This window comes from Brassica napus, chromosome A2, assembly GCF_020379485.1.
Source record: "Brassica napus cultivar Da-Ae chromosome A2, Da-Ae, whole genome shotgun sequence".
NCBI lineage: Eukaryota > Viridiplantae > Streptophyta > Magnoliopsida > Brassicales > Brassicaceae > Brassica > Brassica napus.
Genome location: NC_063435.1, coordinates 2,320,564 through 2,341,200, shown reverse-complemented (window position 1 = coordinate 2,341,200; position 20,637 = coordinate 2,320,564). Strand labels below are relative to the sequence as shown.

At 38.6% G+C, this 20,637-nt stretch overlaps 5 protein-coding genes across 5 annotated transcripts; 4 read left to right on the top strand and 1 right to left on the bottom strand.

Moving 5' to 3' along the window:
- Nucleotides 1-30: 30 nt before the first annotated feature.
- Nucleotides 31-15,990, top strand: LOC106379595 (probable disease resistance protein RPP1). Its single transcript, XM_048749172.1, has 2 exons — nt 31-626; nt 14,532-15,990. Exons 1-2 carry the CDS (start codon nt 148-150, stop codon nt 15,541-15,543), a joined length of 1,491 nt encoding a protein of 496 aa, XP_048605129.1. The 5' UTR covers nt 31-147; the 3' UTR covers nt 15,544-15,990.
- On the top strand, nt 1,329-3,298 carry LOC106453652. The gene is made up of 2 exons (XM_048749179.1): nt 1,329-3,075; nt 3,168-3,298. Exon 1 carries the CDS (start codon nt 1,498-1,500, stop codon nt 2,401-2,403), a length of 906 nt encoding a protein of 301 aa, XP_048605136.1. The 5' UTR covers nt 1,329-1,497; the 3' UTR covers nt 2,404-3,075; nt 3,168-3,298.
- LOC111210420 lies at nt 3,700-5,212 on the top strand. Its single transcript, XM_022710809.2, has 4 exons — nt 3,700-3,804; nt 3,876-4,228; nt 4,324-4,405; nt 4,477-5,212. The coding sequence occupies exons 1-4, from the start codon at nt 3,727-3,729 to the stop codon at nt 5,092-5,094; spliced, it is 1,131 nt and encodes a 376-aa protein (XP_022566530.2). The 5' UTR covers nt 3,700-3,726; the 3' UTR covers nt 5,095-5,212.
- On the bottom strand, nt 11,617-14,128 carry LOC111210419. The gene is made up of 5 exons (XM_022710808.2): nt 13,770-14,128; nt 13,079-13,518; nt 12,749-12,994; nt 12,204-12,665; nt 11,617-12,129 (listed from the first exon to the last, which is right to left on the bottom strand). The coding sequence occupies exons 2-5, from the start codon at nt 13,515-13,517 to the stop codon at nt 11,915-11,917; spliced, it is 1,362 nt and encodes a 453-aa protein (XP_022566529.2). The 5' UTR covers nt 13,518; nt 13,770-14,128; the 3' UTR covers nt 11,617-11,914.
- Nucleotides 15,991-17,221: 1,231 nt separating the features above from the next.
- LOC106432482 (probable disease resistance protein RPP1) lies at nt 17,222-20,257 on the top strand. The gene is made up of 2 exons (XM_048749168.1): nt 17,222-17,885; nt 19,105-20,257. Exons 1-2 carry the CDS (start codon nt 17,407-17,409, stop codon nt 20,102-20,104), a joined length of 1,479 nt encoding a protein of 492 aa, XP_048605125.1. The 5' UTR covers nt 17,222-17,406; the 3' UTR covers nt 20,105-20,257.
- The last annotated feature ends 380 nt before the right edge of the window (nt 20,258-20,637 follow it).

Below are 20,637 nucleotides of genomic sequence, written 5' to 3'. Positions count from 1 at the left end.
AACTTATATGCATATGCAAAGTCTAATAGGCCTATATGTTTGGTCATCACAGTAAGAAAATCATAGAAAATAACGTATTCTTGAGAGGAATTTTCAAGTCGATATTTGGGAAAACCAAGAAGAGATAGTGGTTAAATTTACTCTCACATGGCTTCTTCTTCTTCTTCATCGCCATCAACTCATCATTACAGCTACGATGTCTTCCCAAGCTTCTCCAGTAAAGATGTCGGCAGAACTTTTCTCAGCCACTTTCTTGAAGGGTTGAAAAGCAAAGGAATTAAAACTTTCCAAAATAATGGGATCATGAGGAGCGAGTACATCACCACTGAGCTCGCAAGAGCTATTGAAGAATCAAGGATCTCTGTCGTGATCCTATCTAAGAACTACCCTTCTTCGAGCTGGTGTCTGAACGAGTTGCAGCGGATCATGAAGTGCAAGGTTTCTTTAGGACAAATTGTGATGGCAATCTTCTACGATGTGGATCCATCTGATGTGAGAGAGCAGACGGGAGATTTTGGAAAGGTCTTCGAGGAAACTTGTTATGGGAAGACAGACGAACAAAAGAAGAAATGGAGGAAGGCTTTGAGTCATGTAGCGGTTATTGCTGGAGAACATTCTATTTCATGGTACTGTTCCAAACTCTCACATAATGCAAATCTAATTCACAGTTTTCGTTAGGATTGACCACAAATACGGATATTATGGTATATATATTATGTACTTCATTTGTTTCGTACTCCCTCCGTTTCTGAATAAGTGTGACTTTGATATTTTTCACACATATTAAGAAAATAGCGGATATATATGTAAGTTGTTATTAATTACATCTTTTTGACCAATAATATTTGAGATAAATAAAATTATTTATAAAACCAATGCACTTTGCACTAAATTTTCAGTTGAAAGTAAGTAAAATTTGCATTGGAATTGTAAAGTGACATTTTTTGTTAACAAAAAAAAAGCTAGAATGACACTTATTATGAAACAGAGGGACTAATATATCTGTTTTAGAATTTAGAAGGTATTTAACCAATTATGTTTTAAAGTCTTTTTATGATTGGTTGGAACATTTCTAATCTAATTTTAAGGACAATTCTCTCACATAAGTACTTTTAAGTTTTTTTGTCACAAAAATAGCCCTCAATAATAAAAATGACCTAAATAACTATGTGAAATTGCACTGTCTACCCATAGCTTTTCCCGTAATTAGGTGACTACCAGTATGTACCATTATCAACTGTTCAGCGCGATAGAAGTACAATTATGCCCCTATGAGATGAATTTGTGCTGAGAGATCTAAAAGATTATGCCTCGGGGGGTGAAGATTTTATTAGATTTCCATATCAATATCCATATCCTCTTGTCAGAAGATGTGAATCTTCGAAAATATTTTCTGCAGATCTTCATTTCGAATTTGAATCCATATCCAATTTATTTCTAAAATCCCTTTCTGAAAATATCTTACTTCCAGCGTGTGTACAGAGCCTTCAGATCCAAATGGAAAATCAAACAGAGGTGGAACCTCCGCTTCCAATACCCGAGAGGGTGTTTGCATTTGGTGAGGAACCCGTTGGTGTGCGGGTAACCCCTTACCACAAACCGTTTGCAATCAAAAAGATTCTTCGTGCTCTGGAAGATGACGAGGTCGAAGTTCTACGGCGTTCTCCGTTCGGAAAGCTTGTGGAGATTGCAGAGAAGCCAACATTCTCTGGACGTTTTGGCAGATATATTATATCCAGACAGTTGAAGGTCAAGAAGAAGCATGAAGCATGGTTCTTGTTTGCCGGGAACCCAATCAGATTTTCCCTGCAGGAGTTTGCGTTAGTGACCGGACTCAACTGTGGCCAGTACCCAGCGGATGCGAAAAAAAAGGCTAAGAAACATATCAACGAGAAACCTTATTGGTGTGAGCTTTTTGGTACTTTGAAAGAAGTACCTGTCAACTCGGTCATAAGGATGCTGAAGAAGAGAAGTGTTACCGGTAAAGAAACAAGGCTGAAATATGCCCTTCTTGCCCTGCTTGCGTCCGTCGTACTCCCCACAACTCACAACCCTCGGATTTCACACGACCATGCAGAGAAGATTAAAGATTTGGAGGGGTTCTTAGCATTTCCATGGGGCCGGCTATCATTTGATTTGCTTATGAGTAGTATCAAGGAGAGGAACGAAGTTTCTTTGTCCCAGAATACAATTGCCCTTAAGGGGTTTGTATTAGCTTTGCAGCTTGTAATGATAGAAGCTGTGCCTGCGCTTACGGAAGTTGTTCATGAAGGAGGCTCTTCTGGATCTGAAAGCGAATCTGCAGATGACGAAGACGTTCCGGATGAAGAAAGAAAAGGGAAGCGAAGTATTAGTCCTGGGCATGCTCGTGAGACTGACTGTGCTGGGAAGGTAATGTGGTAATGTTTTTGAAACGGTGTGGTAATATTTGTAGAAGGAAATTTATTGATTTGGTTTTTAATACAGCAGGTAAGTGTACGTTCAATCATTTCTGTGGCCACCGACGACTGTAATGGTCAGTCTGAGTTTGGATGGTCTGACGATGAAGAAGATGTTCGTGTACAAAATTTAGAAAACTTAATTGCACTTGGTTTTCGATTCACACATACGTCTTTTACCGGGGGAGTTTCGAAAGCAGATGTAGCAATAATGCGAGAAGAAACGAGGAGTGAAGCTGAGGTCCGGAAAGTAACAAAACAGAAATCTAACCAAAGGAGTAGCGATGTGGTGGATGTGGAATACATTGCTAGCAGTGTAAAGGCTAGTGTATCAGTTGAACTTAGTCGTATAGAGGCAGAAATGAAGATATTGTCAGACTCCTTTAGCACGTTTGAAACGCATATTGTTCCTAATATTCAAGACATGTTGAACCAGTTTCGGGATGAGATAGTACGAATGCTATCTAATCCACCCATTGTATCACCCGGCCGTAGCATGCAAAACGTCCCAGAGACTGTACCTGTTACCTGTTGGAATAACAACAATTTGGGAGGAAGAAGCACATTCCGTGGTTGTGCAGACAACAACGATTGTCCGGCGGGTGTTGGCATGGACACACCAACTCTACCAATGGAAGTGAGTTTTCATTTACATAAAAAATAGGGGAACAATCTGTACCACATCTTTTAATTGAGGAAAACTTAAGATCTGATCCTATTTATGTGCAGGTTTGTATTAGTAGGGAGGAAGTTTCAAAATCCAAAGATTCATGTGTCGTTGCTCAGCCCCCAACAGCGACCCATGCAGAGGTTGACGCCTCACATATTATATTGAACGCAATGCTTTTTGCGGAGAGTGGCGGAAATCTGATTCCCACCGTAAGTGTGTTGTGCAGAAATATTCGAATCGTGTTTGCAAACTTTAGAATAAATTAGTATTTACTTGTATTGGAGAAAAAAGGGATATTAAGTTTGTTAACGGGCTATACATTATTTTAGCCTGTACTCGGAATTTATTAGCCACCTAAGTTGTAAATATGGCTCACGCAGTTGAACGGGGTATTTACTTGTATTGGAGAAAAAAAGGATATTACGTTAGTTAACAGGCTATACACTATTTTAGCTTGTTCTCGGAATGTATTAGCCACCTAAGTTGTAAATATAGCAGGCTAGATTGTGTTTGCGGTAGAGGATATTGTACCCACATTTAATAAATGTGGATGTTTTACTTGTGTTACAAATTTCCAACATTCAGATGGCGAGTAGTGGGACTAGGCAAGCGCAACCGATGGGTGGTAGTGTGGACGTTGTTACTGATGTGGAAATCTCTAACTCCCCCAAGGGGTCAGCAATCCCTAACGAGTTGGTATGATCTGAGTTCTTAATTAGTGGATACATATTATGCTAATTGCCTAACCGTTATGTTCTCATCGCCAGGCCGTCGCCCCAGGGCCTGTGTTTCCGAAACCAACATTTTCTTTGGGTCTAACTCAGGAAGAACCAAAGAAGGGAGAAACAAGTAGTGTTGTTATAACCGAGGAATCACGTGGCAAAGTGGTTAACGAAGATTGCACTGGTGTTGAAGTCCCCGACCCGCCTGGCCCATTTCTCCCTTGCAGGAAAAGCAAGCGGCAGAAGGTTGTTCCGAAAGCGTTAGTCGGTGACTACAGATGTGAAAAAACATTCCTAAGTAGGGCTTGGGAGGCTCATGTTGCGTCAAAGACGAGTGACGATTCCATTGGTCTTGCAGCAAAATTCAGTCAACTTATTGACATGCTTAAATCTCATTTGTGAGTTAGTCCCCCTTTGAAATCGTGAGTATAAGTTTGTTATTAATTCCTGAGTATCACTTTACATACTGACCACATTATTTTCTTTAAAATAGTGCCTTCACCGTTAATGGAGTAAGAATCAGCAGCAAAGACATGACCGTAATGCTGGAAAACTCATCCCATCTACCACCCAAGGTTTGTCTTCTGTTCTGTATTTATTTTGTGAAGGTGGGTTGGGTCTTTCTAACCGAAAGGAATTTTTCCAGGTTGTTGATTTGCTCATTCATCACACGCGGGCCTTATATAACTCCGACACAGAAAAATTTGCAAAGAATCAGTCAGTGTTCCTGGACACAAAGTTTGTGTCCCAGTTCTCGAAGACTTATGTTCGGTTCTCCAAGGTGGTAAACAAAGATAGTTTTATGTTTCCCGCTTCACTGTTGGAAAGTTTTAATGCGGCATGCACCAACCTGGATCCCTCTCGCTACTACTTCCCATTTAACTTGGATAAGTCACACTGGGTTGGAGGGTGCGTAGATGCGACAAGTTGCCACCTAGTTGTATTGGATTGCAACACCTCTATCCGCACTGATCGGATGATGTGCAATGAGCTGCAGCCTTTTGCAGTCATGTTCCCATATTTACTCAGAAAGGCTGGGAAACATATCAGCATGAAAGACATGAAGGCGCTTGCGTTTGACAGACCCCGAACGGTTCCACAGAACCACAATCAGTTCCAATCTGCAGTTACTACGGTGCTCCTTATTCAAGCTCACGCATTTGGTGGTCTAGAAGTCTGCAAATTGATACACCCAAATGTTGTGGAAGGGGAGGTAGAACGAGTTGCAGTTAACATTGTCGAGAGATACCATGGCATCATATGAACTTCTTCCCATTTCTATCTTTTATGTATCCGAACTTTGTAATGCTTGTTGTCTTAGTTATGGAACTCTGCACTCCTCTTTCTAAGTCGTTATTGGAAACCTATATGTTTGTTATATGTACGCATAGCTTATTTCCATTGTTTATGTAGTTTTATATAGTTTTGGGACAAGTTATGCCCGACTGTCCTAGTGACCGAGATAAGAAACATTTGTATGGTTTACGAATTAAGGGTTTAGGTTTAGTGTTTAGAGTTTACTGTTTAGAATTTAGTGAAATCTATTTAGCTTTTAGTGACATCTATGTCACACAAAATTTAGAAAACTTAATTGCACTTGGTTTTAGAAGATGTTTGAAATCTATTTAGCTTTTAGGATTTAAGGGTTAGGGTAAATCAGTAGTGTAACATAAGTTATTGCCCAGATAATCCTTTCCGGGGTTGGTTACATAACATCCACTACCAGAATATAGTACTAGTTGACCTGATAAACAGACATGTAACCGGTTAACTGAATGTAAAATGGTGGACATGAATGGGGTTGATTTCCCCGGTGGGGTTTAAGTTTACATTGTAGCGATAAAGGTTAAGGATATAGGGTTTTAGGGTTTAAGGGGTTGGGTATAATGGTTAGAGTATTGGATATAGGGTTTGGGGTTTACTGGTTTCTGTGTTGGGGTTTAGGGTTTAGGGTTTACAGTTTAGGGTTTAGGTATTAACAGTCAGGGTTTAGGGTTTAGGGTTACTGATTTATGTTATAGCTTATAGGGTTTAGGGTTTACGGTTTAGTGTTTAAGAATCGGGGGTTTTGGTTAAGAGTATATGGTATACTGTTTACGTTTTAGGTAATTGTCTAGAAAATATGTTTCGAGGCTGGTTACATAACATCCACTAGCAGAATATATTAGTAGTTGACCTGATAAACAAACATGTAACCGGTTAACTGAATGTAAATGCTTGGACAGGAGTGGGGTTGTTTTCAGGGGTGCCGTTTAGGCAGGCTTGGGGTTGATTTCACCCTTAGGGTTTAGGGTTTACATTTTGGTGATACGGGTTTAGGGTATATGGGTTTAGGGATTAGGTGTTTATGGTTTAGGATTTAGGGTCAAGGGTTTTGGGTTTAGGGTTTAGGGTTAGGGTTAGGGTTTAGGGTTTATGGTTTAGGGTTTAGGGTTTAGGGTTAGGGTTTAGGGTTTAGGGTTTAGGGTTTAGGGTATAGGGTTTATTGAATACTATTTAACTTTTAGGGTTAAAGGTTTAGGGTTAATCACTAATGTCCCATATGTAATTGTCCAGAAAATATGTTTCGAGGCTGGTTACATAACATCCACTAGCAGAATATATTAGTAGTTGACCTGATAAACAAACATGTAACCGGTTAACTGAATGTAAATGCTTGGACAGGAGTGGGGTTGAATTCAGGGGTGCAGTTTAGGCAGGCTTCGGGTTGATTTCACCCTTGGGGTTTAGGGTTTACATTTTGCTGATACGGGTTTAGGGTATATGCGTTTAGGGATTATGTGTTTATGGTTTAGGATTTAGGGTCAAGGGTTTAGGGTTTATGGTTTAGGGTTTAGGATTTAGGGTTTAGGGTTTAGGTTTTAGGGTTTAGAGTTTAGGGTTTAGGGTTTTTTGAATTCTATTTAAGTTTTAGGGTTAAAGGTTTAGAGTTAATCACTAATGTCGCATATGTACTTGTCCATAAAATATGTTTCGAGGCTGGTTACATAACATCCACTAGCAGAATATATTAGTAGTTCACCTGATAAACAAACATGTAACCGGTTAACTGAATGTAAATGCTTGGACAGGAGTAGGGTTGAATTCAGGGGTGCAGTTTAGGCAGGCTTCGGGTTGATTTCACCCTTGGGGTTTAGGGTTTACATTTTGCTGATACGGGTTTAGGGTATATGCGTTTAGGGATTATGTGTTTATGGTTTAGGATTTATGGTAAAGGGTTTAGGGTTTACGGTTTATGGTTAGGGTTTAGGGTTTAGGGTTTAGGGTCTAGGGTTTAGGGTTTAGGGTTTAGGGTTAGGGTTTATTGAATTCTATTTAAGTTTTAGGGTTAAAGGTTTAGGGTAAATCAATAGTGTCGCATAAGTAATTGTCCAGAAAATATGTTTCGAGGCTGGTTACATAACATCCATTAGCAGAATATATTACTAGTTGACCTGATAAACAAACATGTAACCGGTTATTAAGGGAGGTAAATGCTTGGACAGGAGTGGGGTTGATTTTAGGGGTGCAGTTTAGGCAGGCTTCGGGTTGATTTCACCCTTGGGTTTAGGGTTTACATTTTGCTGATACGGGTTTAGGGTATATGCGTTTATGGATTAGGTGTTTATGGTTTAGGATTTAGGGTCAAGGGTTTAGGGTTTATAGTTTAGGGTTTAGGGTTTAGCCGGTAAAGAGTTTAGGGTTCAGGAATTTTGGGTCATGGTTTATGTTTTAGTGTTAAGAATTTAGGTTTAGTATTAATCAATAGTGTCGTATAAGTAATTGTACAGAAAATATGTTTCCAGCCTGGTTACATAACATCCAGTAGCAGAATATATTAGTAGTTGCCCTGATAAACAAACATGTAACCGGTTAACTGAATGTAAATGCTTGGACAGGAGTAGGGTTGATTTCAACGGTGGTGTTTAGGGTTTATGTTGTACTGATAAAGGTTAAGGATATAGGGTTTTACGGTTTACGGATTTGGCTTTATTGGTTAAGGTTCAGGATATAGGGTATTGGGTTAACTTGGTTAGTTTAGGGTTTAGGGATTAGAGTTTAGGGTTTAGGAATTAAGGTTCCGGGTTTATGGTTCAGGGTTAAGGATTTAGGTTATTGTTTATAGGGTTAACTAGTTATGTAACATCCACGACCGGATATTGTACTAGTTGACCTGATATATAGACACGTAACCGGTTAACTGAATGTAAAAAGAAACTATATAGATAGGAGTTGGGTTGATTTCACTCGCTAAACCCTAGTGAAGGGTTATTTTTATGTAAATAAATAAATTCTTAACCGGCTACAAATTACTAATAGACGGACTACTGTATTATTTTGTATTAACCGGAAAGGTTATTTCGACTACACGTGTATGTCACACATGTAAAAAGTCGGTACTTTAGATTAAAACACGTGTTTTATACACATGTATAACTGTCAAATGGTTAACCCTTCGAGACCGTCTATTTATCCCCAAAACTTTGGAACGAGTCCCCCAACCCTAATTTCTTATCTTTTCCACCCAATTTAATTCTTCTATTGTTCTTCATGGATAGGAATCTGAGTTCAGGGTCGTCAGCATCATCCCGTAATCGATTCGATGTTAATTCCACCGAAGCTCCACTCTGTCACTGCGGCCGAAGGACTAAGAAAATCAAGGCTTGGACTGACGAAAATCCGGGAAGACGGTTTTTCCGGTGTGAGATTCATGGCTTTTATGCGTGGGCGGATCTGGAAGACGCATGTGGGTGGCAGAAGCAGAGTCTACTTGAGGGACGAGACCAGATACGGCTACATCAAATAGAATTAAGACAGCTAAGGGAAGCTCTATCTCAGCAACAGCAACCGGTTCTTCAAGCCCGGGATGGCAATCAATCAACTGCAGTCGTCGGTCTGGAGGTGGAGGAAAAAACCGAGGAGATTAGTAGACTTGAAGTTGAACTAGCCAGGGCTTCGGAGAGAGAGAAGATGTTGCGAAAGTTTCTGTTTGTGTCTTGGGGAGGGTTCTTTGCAGCGACGGCCATCATTGTCACCGCATTGAGGCGTTGACTGCAGCGAAAAAATCTCTTGTCATCTTATGTTTTCCCTACTACTTCAACTTATGTTTTATATTAACAACTTTCTGGTTCCTAAATGTCTGTTTAAGTTATTAAAGATACTAGTATGTCTATAACCTTCTTGTTTATTGTGTTATCTTGACGTTTGTCGATGACTAAGCTAACGTTCGTTGTCAGTTTCTTCAAATGTGCAACTATTATGTTTTGCAAACTTGTAAATGCAAAGATCTGGATAACTTAAACTGTACATAAAAGGGGGAAATCTTATTAAATATATCATCACAACCCATAATACATTCCTCTAGATGGATTTTGTGTACAGACTTATTTCACAGGAACACCAGATTTATTCTTCCATCACTAAACCACCTTCGTTACATACAACTTTTCCTTATATAACTCCCACCTTCGTTACATACAGCTTTCCATTTCAACCGCTCTAGTTTCCCCCTCCATAACCACCTGCCTTCCATATCTTATATAGGTTCTTTGCAGGTTACCTTGTTGTGTCCCAACTTCTTGCACCTGCTGCAAGCACTCCGGCGACTCATGCGTTTCATCTAACAATAGAAAAATCTGTTAGAAGGATACAACAACTTATTTATAAATGGTGGAGGCATAAATGTGAAACATTTAAAAGTTCTTACAAGTTTTTCACCCCTTGAATAGAATCGTTGCTTTTTGGGCCTTCCCGGAGGTCTTCTTGTTGAGGGGGGGTGTAGATGCAGGCCATCTACATTAGCCACCAAATCGCCTATTCCACCATAACCTTCCAGAGGATGTATTGTCCCAGCATATGCCGATCTAAGTACGCTAACCGCATACGCAGGCAACACCAAGCTTTCAACTCCAATCTTTCCTTTTAAAGCCGCCGCTATTGCATGAGAACAGGGGATGAATAGTGTTTGAAATTCAAAGCAGGTACACGTGTTATTGGAAAGGTTTACATGGTATCCTCCCCCAAGTTTTTCTCGCACCTCATACTCCTTTTCTCCAATCTCAAGTACCTCATACCCACCAGACTTCTCAAAGTTTTCGCTGAGAATTTTTAACACCCTCGGAGAAATGTGAGCCACGCTTTTGGTTGCCGCCTGACGGCGATTAGCAAACCACGTCATGAGCTTGCTCCGTATGAATTCAACCAATCGAATGACAGGAAATTCTCTCGCCTCACGCAAGACTCCGTTCCAAGACTCGGCTAGATTGCTTGTCATTACATTGTAGCGTCTCCCCTGAAAATGAGATCTTGCCCAGTGTTGAAGACCAATCTCCAGAAGATATTCAGCACAGCTTGGAGAAATTGTCTTAATCTCGTTGAACGTTGCTTCAAATTCTTGAAGTCTGAAGGTTCTTGCAGCTTTTGCTACCAAAAACTCTAGATGTCGTCCCTTGAAGTTAGAACGGATGTTTCTTTTCAAATGGACAATGCAGACGCAATGGCCCGCGCCGGGAAACACCTGCATTTAGTTGGTATAAGAAGTTAGATAACCGGCCACACATTCAACTGCAGAAGCTAATTAAAAATGTAGTCGGTACAAGAACTTAGATAATCAGATACATATTAATCAGTGATAGCTAATTAAAAGTGTTGTCGGTACAATAAAATATATAACCGGCCACATATTCACCACCAAAAGCTAATTAAAAGAGTATTTGGTCTGTAGATAAATTATCCATACAAGTTTTTCTCTAACCTTGCTTATCCCTTTCGATATTGAAGGATGCCTATCTGATACAAAAACCAATTCCTGATGGTTTTTCACAAATTTTGACAGCTTCGAGAAGAACCACTCCCAGGCCAAGTCGTTCTCTCCATCGACAACAGCATAAGCCAAAGGAAATATTTGGTAGTTGCCATCTTGAGCTGAAGCGGTTAGTAAACACCCCTGATACTTGCCTTTCAAGTGGGTGCCATCTACAACGACCACCTTTCTCATAAACTCGTATCCCTTTATTGAAGCATCCAAAGCGACAAATAAATATTTAAACTTATGGCCACCAGTCTGGTGTGGTTCTGTGAACAGATCCACAATTGTTCCCGGATTTGCAGTAACCAGCTTGTTCAGATAATCCGCTAGCTTCGCGTAAGAACTGGCATCAGTTTCTTTGGTGTTCTCCATAGCTACATCTCTTGAACGCCAAGCCTTCCAGTAGGAAATACTAACATCGTGGTCACCGCGCATCATGTGACGTATGTCACGCGGTTTTGGACCAGACCCCGACACCCCAAACTTCCCTTTCATAAGCTCACCTATTACTGCAGCAGTTGCCTGACTTTGGTATCCACCCCGGTCGTCAACTGAACATACATGCTCTGGAACGACTTTACGCACTTCAAAGACATCAGCATCCTTCAAACGAACTGCATATACTCTCCAAGGGCAAGCTGCGCTGCAACATTCTAGTGCCATCAATCCTGGTTCGGACTTTGCGCACTTAAACCGGAACTTTCGATTGATAGCATAAATTGCCATATGTTGGCGGAACGCTTCTCTGTTTCTGAAGAGCATACCCACGGTGACTTCTTCTTTACAATCTCCAACATCTCCTACATATGACAAACTACGGTTGTTAATGTTGTAATCTAATCATTAACAGTTCTCATATTTTACAAATTCAAGAAAACTTGTATACACAGATAAGAGAGGAAAAATTAATAAACTGCGCACAAAAACTATCCCGAATTAAAGTTGTTCTTATCATGTAAATATATTGAAATCAAAATTTCGAAAATATATGGTAAAGACTTAAGTTAAACTTCATTTATATTAAACATTTAGTAGCCTTTGCTTCATCATTTACAAAATAAGTTTTACAAACCGACACATTATAAACTTTGACTTAGCCGGTAAACAGGTTATGAAACCAGTTGTCCATAACATAGCCGGCTACGAAAAAGTTTAACCAAACTAAATACATACAACGCTGCACTTCACTTCCTAATCCCAACTTTCCCGTAATACACCCCAAAATATTTCCCACCCCGAACATAGGTTATGTCACTAAACAAAAGTCTCCAAACGAAGTGCATAGGTTTCAAACGTATCAAAACCCACCCTCAGTCTCACTTGCTTCAGAAGAAGTTTCGGTTAGACATTTTTCACCCTGGCGCACGCCACTAGTTCCGGCGGTGTGTTCCCCTTTAGTTAAGCTAAACAGTGGAGGAACCACCGTGGGAGTTGTTTCTTCAACAACCCCTGCTGCCAACACTGGTACGTCCCCAGCTCCATTCTGTGTTTGCATCCCTTCAGCCTCAAACGCTGCATAGTATATATTAATAAAGTAATTAAATTCAACGTTATATTATTTCTAACAAATATACAGTAAACACAACCTTGGGCTGTCTCCTCTCCTGGACAGAAGTCGTCCTCTTCAAAGGGTTTTGCACCCAACATACCACCCCCTAGTTGTTTACCTTCACGGTTTGAACCAGTAGAAGAACCCCCACCTTCAGCTTGTACGACGGCGTTCTCAACACAAACGTTTGGCAGGACATCGTGATCGACACCCTCACCGATAACATGGTCGTTTGCTCCCGCCAGAGAGATAATGCCACCAAGATTCTGCATCTCATCATCGTTGACAGCATTTATGTTTAACTGTCCATCCACCTGGACTCCTGCAGCTATAACGCCTTCCCAAAACCTCATGTCATTCTCCAAGGTAGAATGGAGATTTTGTGGGTTAGTTGGACTTTGGTGGTTACCCAAGTCCATTCCAACGTCCCACAATATGGGAGGTGCTTGGGATTGAGTCATAGCTGGAGAGTAAACCATGTTTGGTTGGAGTGAACCACCTACAGATGGTGAGAAGCAACAAAATTAGATGTTATTAAATAGAGTCTATTTCTATCAACAACGTTTAAAGAACGTCACGTACCTCCCCCGCCTCGACTGCTTTCCCCAATTTCTAGATTGACTGGGTTAGCTTCATACATTACGTCATCATCGTCATCAACGACTATTATCTCGCGAGACCCTCCGTTATTGTTGCTTTGATTAGCAAGCCATTGGTCCGCATAAGCCATCTCACAAGACACCCGGTGGAAAAGCCTTAATGCATCTTCAGGGAATAGGGCGTCCATAACCCTTTCAGTCTGAGTTGCTCGGTCCCCATAAACAAGAGCTGCAACGTTATCATTTCCATAGTTTATCAATCATATTGTACAATGCAGTATATAAGGAAAAACGTTTTGTTGAAACTACTTACTCTCGTACTCCGCTCTGGATGCTTCATTTTGTGTGTTGTCAACAACGTACGTGGTTGATCCAATGGTAAAACTAGTTCTACAAAGGAACTCGTACTCTGCAACACATTTAGGACCAGCGGTGACAAGCAAAGCTAGGTCCGAGAGGGACGTCCTGACGTTTAACAAAACACACAGATCTTCAGTTCTCGTTATTGTCGTCGGTGGAGTTTTGTGTCCCAGCGGTGACAACATCCAGGTAGGAAGTCTGAAGGTTAGCACCACCGGTGTAGACGGTCGGAGAGAGTAGCGTCTCCTAACCATGGCCTCCAACGTTTCATATGTTTCATCATCTTTTATCATTGTCCTTAATCCGAAATCATCGTCATCAGGCTGGAAATGCCATTCATCCTCCCCATTTTTCTTCCACTCTCCTCGCCAAAAACGAACACAAATGCTCATCCTGCACAATAAATTAGGGTTTAAAAAGGCTTTCGATATTTGACAATAAATATGCTACTAACAGATGTTAGGTTTCAGGTATGTCTGAGAAAGTACTTCATAGAAAAGCAATTAATTGCCGATTTAAAATCATATAGAGTCTACTTTAAAGCAGGAATCCAGAGTCAAAGCAGAGGTTGGTGAAAAGTTCCGGCTTATAAATACATGGGTACAAAAATCTCACTTTAAATGGAACCCAGATTAGAAACATACCTTTCTACCGAAGATACCTTCTTAAAAGCTCCTTTTCACTTCTGTTTTAATATGTCTTAAAGGACCACAGGGTCTTTCTTCACGGATCTGAGAATCACGCTCTGGTTACTTCATTTTATAGAGCCAAAGAGAAAGAAAGCGAAGCCTCTCTCCTGCTTATATTTTTTGTATGTAAAGGCGTAAAATCTAAAAGTTGGATACGATATTTATTGAGCCGCCTTGTTCAGAAAATATATGGTGAGATTTGTGGTTTCTCTGATACGTTCTCCAGTTACACCTCCTCTGTAACCGAGAAAATCTAAAAAAATATATTCAGAATCTTTTCCAAATCTAAAAAATACGGCCTAAGATTCTAGAGGGCTATAACTATACTTATCTACCATATTTGCTCAAGGGTAGATACGCCAATTTACTTCCTCTCGATTCACTGTTCGGCCCACATATTTGTTCTCATGGCATATCCTTAATTAAGGCATTCTTATTGTGTTTTGGGCCAATTCACTCAATAACTATATTTATTTTAAAAAATTTAATATTTATTTTTTAGTTTTAAAAATTTGAAACTCTATCCTTAAAACTCCACTCTCATTGAGAGCTATTTTTACCCTTTTCACTTTTTAATCTTTATAATTTTAGTCATTACTTCTTATATTATGAAACCAAAAGAGTATAATCTAATCCGGAAGCTGGCCTAGCACTATAGCCGTCCTTGTTTTCGTGTCTAGTGTTCTAACTTTATAATTATATGTCATGTATTTTTAGGGCTAGTGAGGCTGAGATGATCTCCAAAATCGTCATGGATGTTTCTAACGAGTTGCCATCAACTGATTTTGATCAGTTAGTTGGAATTGAAGCTCATGTAGCAAAGTTGAAGGCGATGGTGTGCCTAGAATCGGACGAGGTGAAGGTTGTGGGGATATGGGGTCCTGCGGGTATTGGTAAAGCCACCATAGCTAGAGCTTTATACAATCAAGTTTCCAGAAACTTCCAACTTAAGTTTTATAGGGAGCCATCTTGGAAGCGTGCTTCTAACACTATGGAATTTCAAGAGGAGCTTCTATCTGGAGTGTTAGACCATAGAGACATGAAGATACCTAACAAACAAGAGGCAATATTTAGGTTAATGCACCAGAGAGTCCTTGTCGTGATTGACTGTGTCAGTTTTGTAGAGCTACAAGCTTTGCAAAAACTAGTTCAACAGTGGTATCTTAGATTCGGAAGTAAGGTGATTGTGACGAATGCAGATCTATATACATTTACGGATAACGGGATAGAACAGATATACAAAGTTACTTATCCATCGAGGGAAGAGGCTTTACAGATCTTCTCATACGCAGCTTTCGGGCAAAGCTCTCCCCCAAGAGGTTACTTGAAGCATGCTGTTGAAGTAACTAAGCTTATCGATCCCTTTCCACTTGCTCTCAAGATCTTAGGCTCGGCTTTACGTGGGAAGAACAAAGAGGAGTGGACAATGGCACCGGCTAAAGTCAACACCTGTCTTGTCGACACGGATATTCAGAAAGCAACTAGGTTTGCGCACGATGGTTTATCTAAGAAACATAAAAGGTTATTCTATTTGTTAACTAGAGAAACTACAAGTTCGAGTAAGAACCTGAACAACGCCATATACACGCTTTCTGGAAGTGACTGGGACGTGGAGAAAGGGTTACAAACGCTAGCTGATATGGCTCTCATCTCGATATCTGAGGGAGGAGAAATCATGATGCACGGTTTGGTACAGTCAATGTCTACAAGGTTACGTTGGAACAGGTAAGTTGTGGGAAGGGAAGAATTTTTTTTGCTAAAACGTGCTGCGCAACAATAAACAAAGATTAGATGCTTAGTGAGTTTAAGGTTTTTTTTTCCTACACTGTATTTATCTTTCTACCTGATTAAAATCACTTCCAATGTTATTGTAGAAACATCATCTTTAAATTTTATAATGTACAACATCGTTTTATACTTGCCAAGGACGCATTTAGTCATCACCATTCGAGCGCTAACTCTTTTAATATAAACATCGTTGTAATTTTTAAATGAACAAAACCTAAGCCCACCGGGTTGAAAATCCCTCCTCCAGATTGGAGTGAGATCCTTACATAGTTCGAAAAGGTTCTCTCCACTTATTAAGCTGGTGACGTGATTTAACATTGTCTAATAATGCTTTGATTTTCTTTAATCCTGCCCAAGGATGTAAATTTCCATTAGGGTTTAGGCGAAGTTTGTGTTATAGGAAAACCGTTACTCGCTCAAATACAAATTAATAAACCGAAACAGATGTTGGTGTTACAAAAAAAAAAAAAAAAAAAAACCGAAACAGATGAATGTTCATGAACCAAGATTTCATATCTAATCTTGTAAAGAATCCAAGAATGAAGTAGCGATTTAAAAACAAAACCGAGTATTTTCCTAGAAAGAAGATAGAAAAGAAGCTAAAACATCCTATACGAAATTTCTGATTAAAATTAATCAAAATGACAAACTTCTAATCCCACGTAGCTTTTATTGTTGTTGAGCTGGCAGAAATCGACCAACCCGTTATTTCTATCAGTTTGATTGATGGGTTATGCAATTTTGCTATAGAACAACGACGTTTTGGTTGATATTTGGCATCTCACCGGTTAAAAATAAAATAGTCAGATGAGTCTAAAATTAAAGTTAGAAGAAACTTACTCCCATGTTTTTAAACTCTTGTCGGTTTGACTGTGTCTAAATTTCGTGATGCTTTCCAAAGTGGGACTTGATCTAAGCCCAAATAAACAAATCTGTTGGAATTTCGAGTAATTTACAGGGTTAATGGTTTGACTTTTTAGGACGTTCTTCACTCATTGATAATATGGTTGAAGAGCGTCAGATTTGTTTTTTTGTAACTGAAGAGCTTCAGAACTTTTCCACAGTTATTTTGCTAGAGATCAAAACAGAAAAAGTTTTGAGATATCTAGATAATTAGATTAGGTCAGGTGGGTCAATTGCTTTGTGCTTAGGTTTCATCTTCGATATATTCACGATTTAATAACGACTAACTATTGGGTTACTATCAGTTTATCAGGCTTCTGAAGTTATTGCGTGAGAAGTGAAAACTTTTCAGGATTAACTTTTGTCTTTTTATTTTATTTTTTGAAACACAGGATTAACTTTTGTCTATCTCATAGGAAACAATGTAAATACAATATTTATTTATTTTTAGCAAAAAATTATTAGAACATGTTTTGTTATATTTTTGCTAGCAATTTCGTCAGGATGACTTGCTAGGGCCTTAGGACCCGTTCTACTCTTGACTTAGTCCTACGTTGAGAGGTTTAGACAAGTGAAAACTTGACCCAGTCCGTTTGAAATCCTTTCTCTTCTTCTCTAGTTAAATGTTTTTCTATGTTTCTGACGAAGAAAAAAATCAAAATTTTCTATAAACATCAGATGATGCATGAAAGCGCGTAAATAGGTAGCAAATCAACTACTTGCAGGTGTGCTTCTTGTGTTGGTATATAACACCCATTTGCATAGGCAGAGTCTATATTCTTATTTCTCCTCACACTCAGAATTACATAGAAAAAACATTTCCTTAAAGGAAATTTTAACTTGATTTTGGGAGGATCCAGAAGAGATAGTGACTCTATACACTAGTGCTATTTACCCTACCATGGATTCTTCTTCTTCTTCATCTTCATCAACTCGCCACTACAACTACGATGTCTTCCCAAGCTTCTCCGGTCAAGATGTCCGCAGAACTTTTCTCAGCCACTTTCTTGAAGCTTTGAAAAGCAAGGGAATCAAAACATTCATAGATAATGGGATCATAAGAAGCGAGTCTATCAACTCTGAGCTCATAAGAGCTATCAGGGAATCAAGGATTGCTGTCGTGATCCTATCTAAGAACTATGCTTCTTCGAGCTGGTGTCTAAACGAGTTGCAGCTGATCATGGAGTGCACGGTTTCTTTAGGCCAAACTGTGATGACAGTCTTTTACGATGTGGAACCATCTGATGTTAGAAAGCAGACTGGAGATTTTGGAAAGGCCTTTAAAGAAACTTGTTACCGGAAGACAGAGGAAGAGAAGAAGAAATGGAGTGAAGCTTTATCTCAAGTTGCAGTTATTGCCGGAGAACATTCTGTTTCATGGTACTGTTCCAAGCTTTTGTACAATGCATTTTTTATATATTATGATTGTTTTTTAGAATTACCTAGAATATCAGCAACACATACTATTCAAAAAATAGCTCAACAGAGGAAACGTTCCCAAATAGTATTAAATAAACATAAAAAGATTTGTTTTAAGGAAATTCTCTCAGATATTTATTTTTTAAGTTTTTTTCACCAAAACACTTCCAAAATAACTAAAATATGTTTTATTAAAGAGTCAAAAGAACTTTCTACCACTTGCTTTATAGATATATAAATATAAATAAAATAATAATATTTTTTATAGTTTTCAAATTATATTTTCAAATTTGAACTTTTTATAATTTTTCGAAAATTTTAATTTTTTTAATATTTATTTATTGTTTTTTTTTTAAACTCATCTTTTAACTATAAATCCTAAGTATAGATTAGTTAACCATATGGATATAAGTGTAATCTTCTTTTGATTATTTTTTATTTGGATGCTCTTTTTCGTGAAAAGAAACTAAAAATGATTATTCTAGAAAATTTCTATTGTTTTAATTATACTGAGCATTTCTCTTAAAGAGCACAAAATAATATTTCTCATAAAATAATGCATAAATGAAAAATTACTAAATTTCCTTTTTAAAGTGAAAAATACCTAAATAGCGTTCATTAAAGAAGAAAAAGACTAATTTATCAGTAATAAATAATATATTAAATATAAATAAATGTTTTCAAAATATTTACAAAATAATTATTTAAAACTATTATTCTTCTAAATTTATTCTTTTAATCCAAAATTCTAGATCATAAACCATAAACCTTAACCCCTAATATTCACCCCCAAAAGTCTAAATTTCATTCTTAACTATATAATCTTAGAGTATATATGTGCATTTACCTTTTAATGAATGCATGTTACTTGCTCGCTTTTCACCCTCTGTGTTATTTTTATGATGAAAACTATTTGTTTGTTTTAAAGATTTAGGATTTAGAGTATGGAGTGGAGGTAAGGTAATGGTTTAAAGTTTGAAGTAATTTAGTCATTTTGTTCTTAAGTTAATGCTATTTTGTGATTTTGATTCTTTTGTACTATTTTTATGCTATCAAGAAATTTGCCTATTGTTTTTATGTAATGGAATTTGTTATTCAGTCAAACCGGATGGTTTGAAATCTTTGTTGGTGTTTTCTTGCCGATTAGTATGTTCTAACTTTCTGTGTCATGTCTTTTTAGGGCTGGTGAGGCTGAGATGATCTCGAAAATCGTCATCGATGTATCTAATGAGTTACCATCAACGGATTTCGATCAGTTAGTTGGAGTTGAAGCTCATCTAGAAAAGATGAGATCGGTCATATGCTTAGACTCCGACGAGGTGAAGATTGTGGGGATCTGGGGTCCTGATGGTATTGGCAAAAGCACCATAGTAAGAGCTTTATACAACAACATTTCCAGCAACTTCCAACTTAAGTTTTATAGGGAGAGAGGTCCAACTAACTCGATGGGATTACTATCGGAAGTGCTATCTGGAATGTTAGATCATAGAGACATGAAGATACTTGACCTGCAAGACGCGCAATATAGGTTAACGCGCCAGAGAGTACTTCTTGTTCTTGATGATGTCGCTTCCCAGCATCTACAAGTTTTGCAAAATCTATTTCGGAGTCTTTTATTCGGAAGTAAGGTGATTGTGGTGAATAAAGATATAGAAACATTTACTCATAATGGTATAGAGCAGATATACAAAGTTCCTTACCCATCGAGCGAAGAGGCTCTACAGATCTTTTCATACTCTGCGTTTGGGCAAAGCTCTCCGCCCAGAGGATACTTTAAGCATGCTGTTGAAGTATCTAAGCTTATTGCACCTTTTCCACTTGGTCTTAAGGTCTTGGGTTCGGCTCTACGTGGGAAGAGCGAAGAGGAGTGGACAACGGCACCGGCTAAACTCAGAGCCTATCTTGGGGATAAGGATATTGAGAAAACAATTAGATTTGCTGTCGATGGCTTATCTGAGAAACATAAAAATTTGTATTTTTCATTAACTTCAGCTAGTAACCGGGGTAAGAACCTGAAGGACTCCATATACTTGCTAGCCAAGGGAGACGACTGGGACGTGGAGAAAGAAATACAAACCCTAGCTGACATGGCTCTCATCTATATATCTAGTGAAGGAGAAATCATGATGCACGATTTGGTACATTTAATGTGTATAAGGTTACGTTGGTGGTCCATTTAAGTAATCGAAAAATTTAAAACGTTTTCCTGTTAATACGTTCCCGTAAACAAATTTTGTTGAATGTACACATGTTTTAGGGCGTTGGTTCGTAACATATTTCTTCTGTATCAATGTACATAAATTAACCTTTCGTTGTAAAAAAAATGTACATAAGTTTTGTAGCTATCGAGGCCTCCTACTTTCGTATCACCATTCATTTGGTTCCTCCTAGATTACTATTACGCCGGAACTGGCAGAAGAAAAGAATCACGATATGGGTCCAACTATTTTCACGATGGAGCCAATACCATGTCCTTGTCATCTACGTATATGAACCAGGGGCGGAGGTAGAGAAAAGTTTTATATGGGGCATAGTAATTCTTCAGAAAACTAGGGATAGATTATTTGTTAAAAATAGAGGGGCATACTTGAAATTAGATCAATATTTTACATGGAATTTTGAAAAGTCATAGGAGGCAGATGCCCCCTCTACCTCCATGTGGATGATCTGCAACTGATAAGAACATTAGACCTTATCTTATTAAAATAAAACA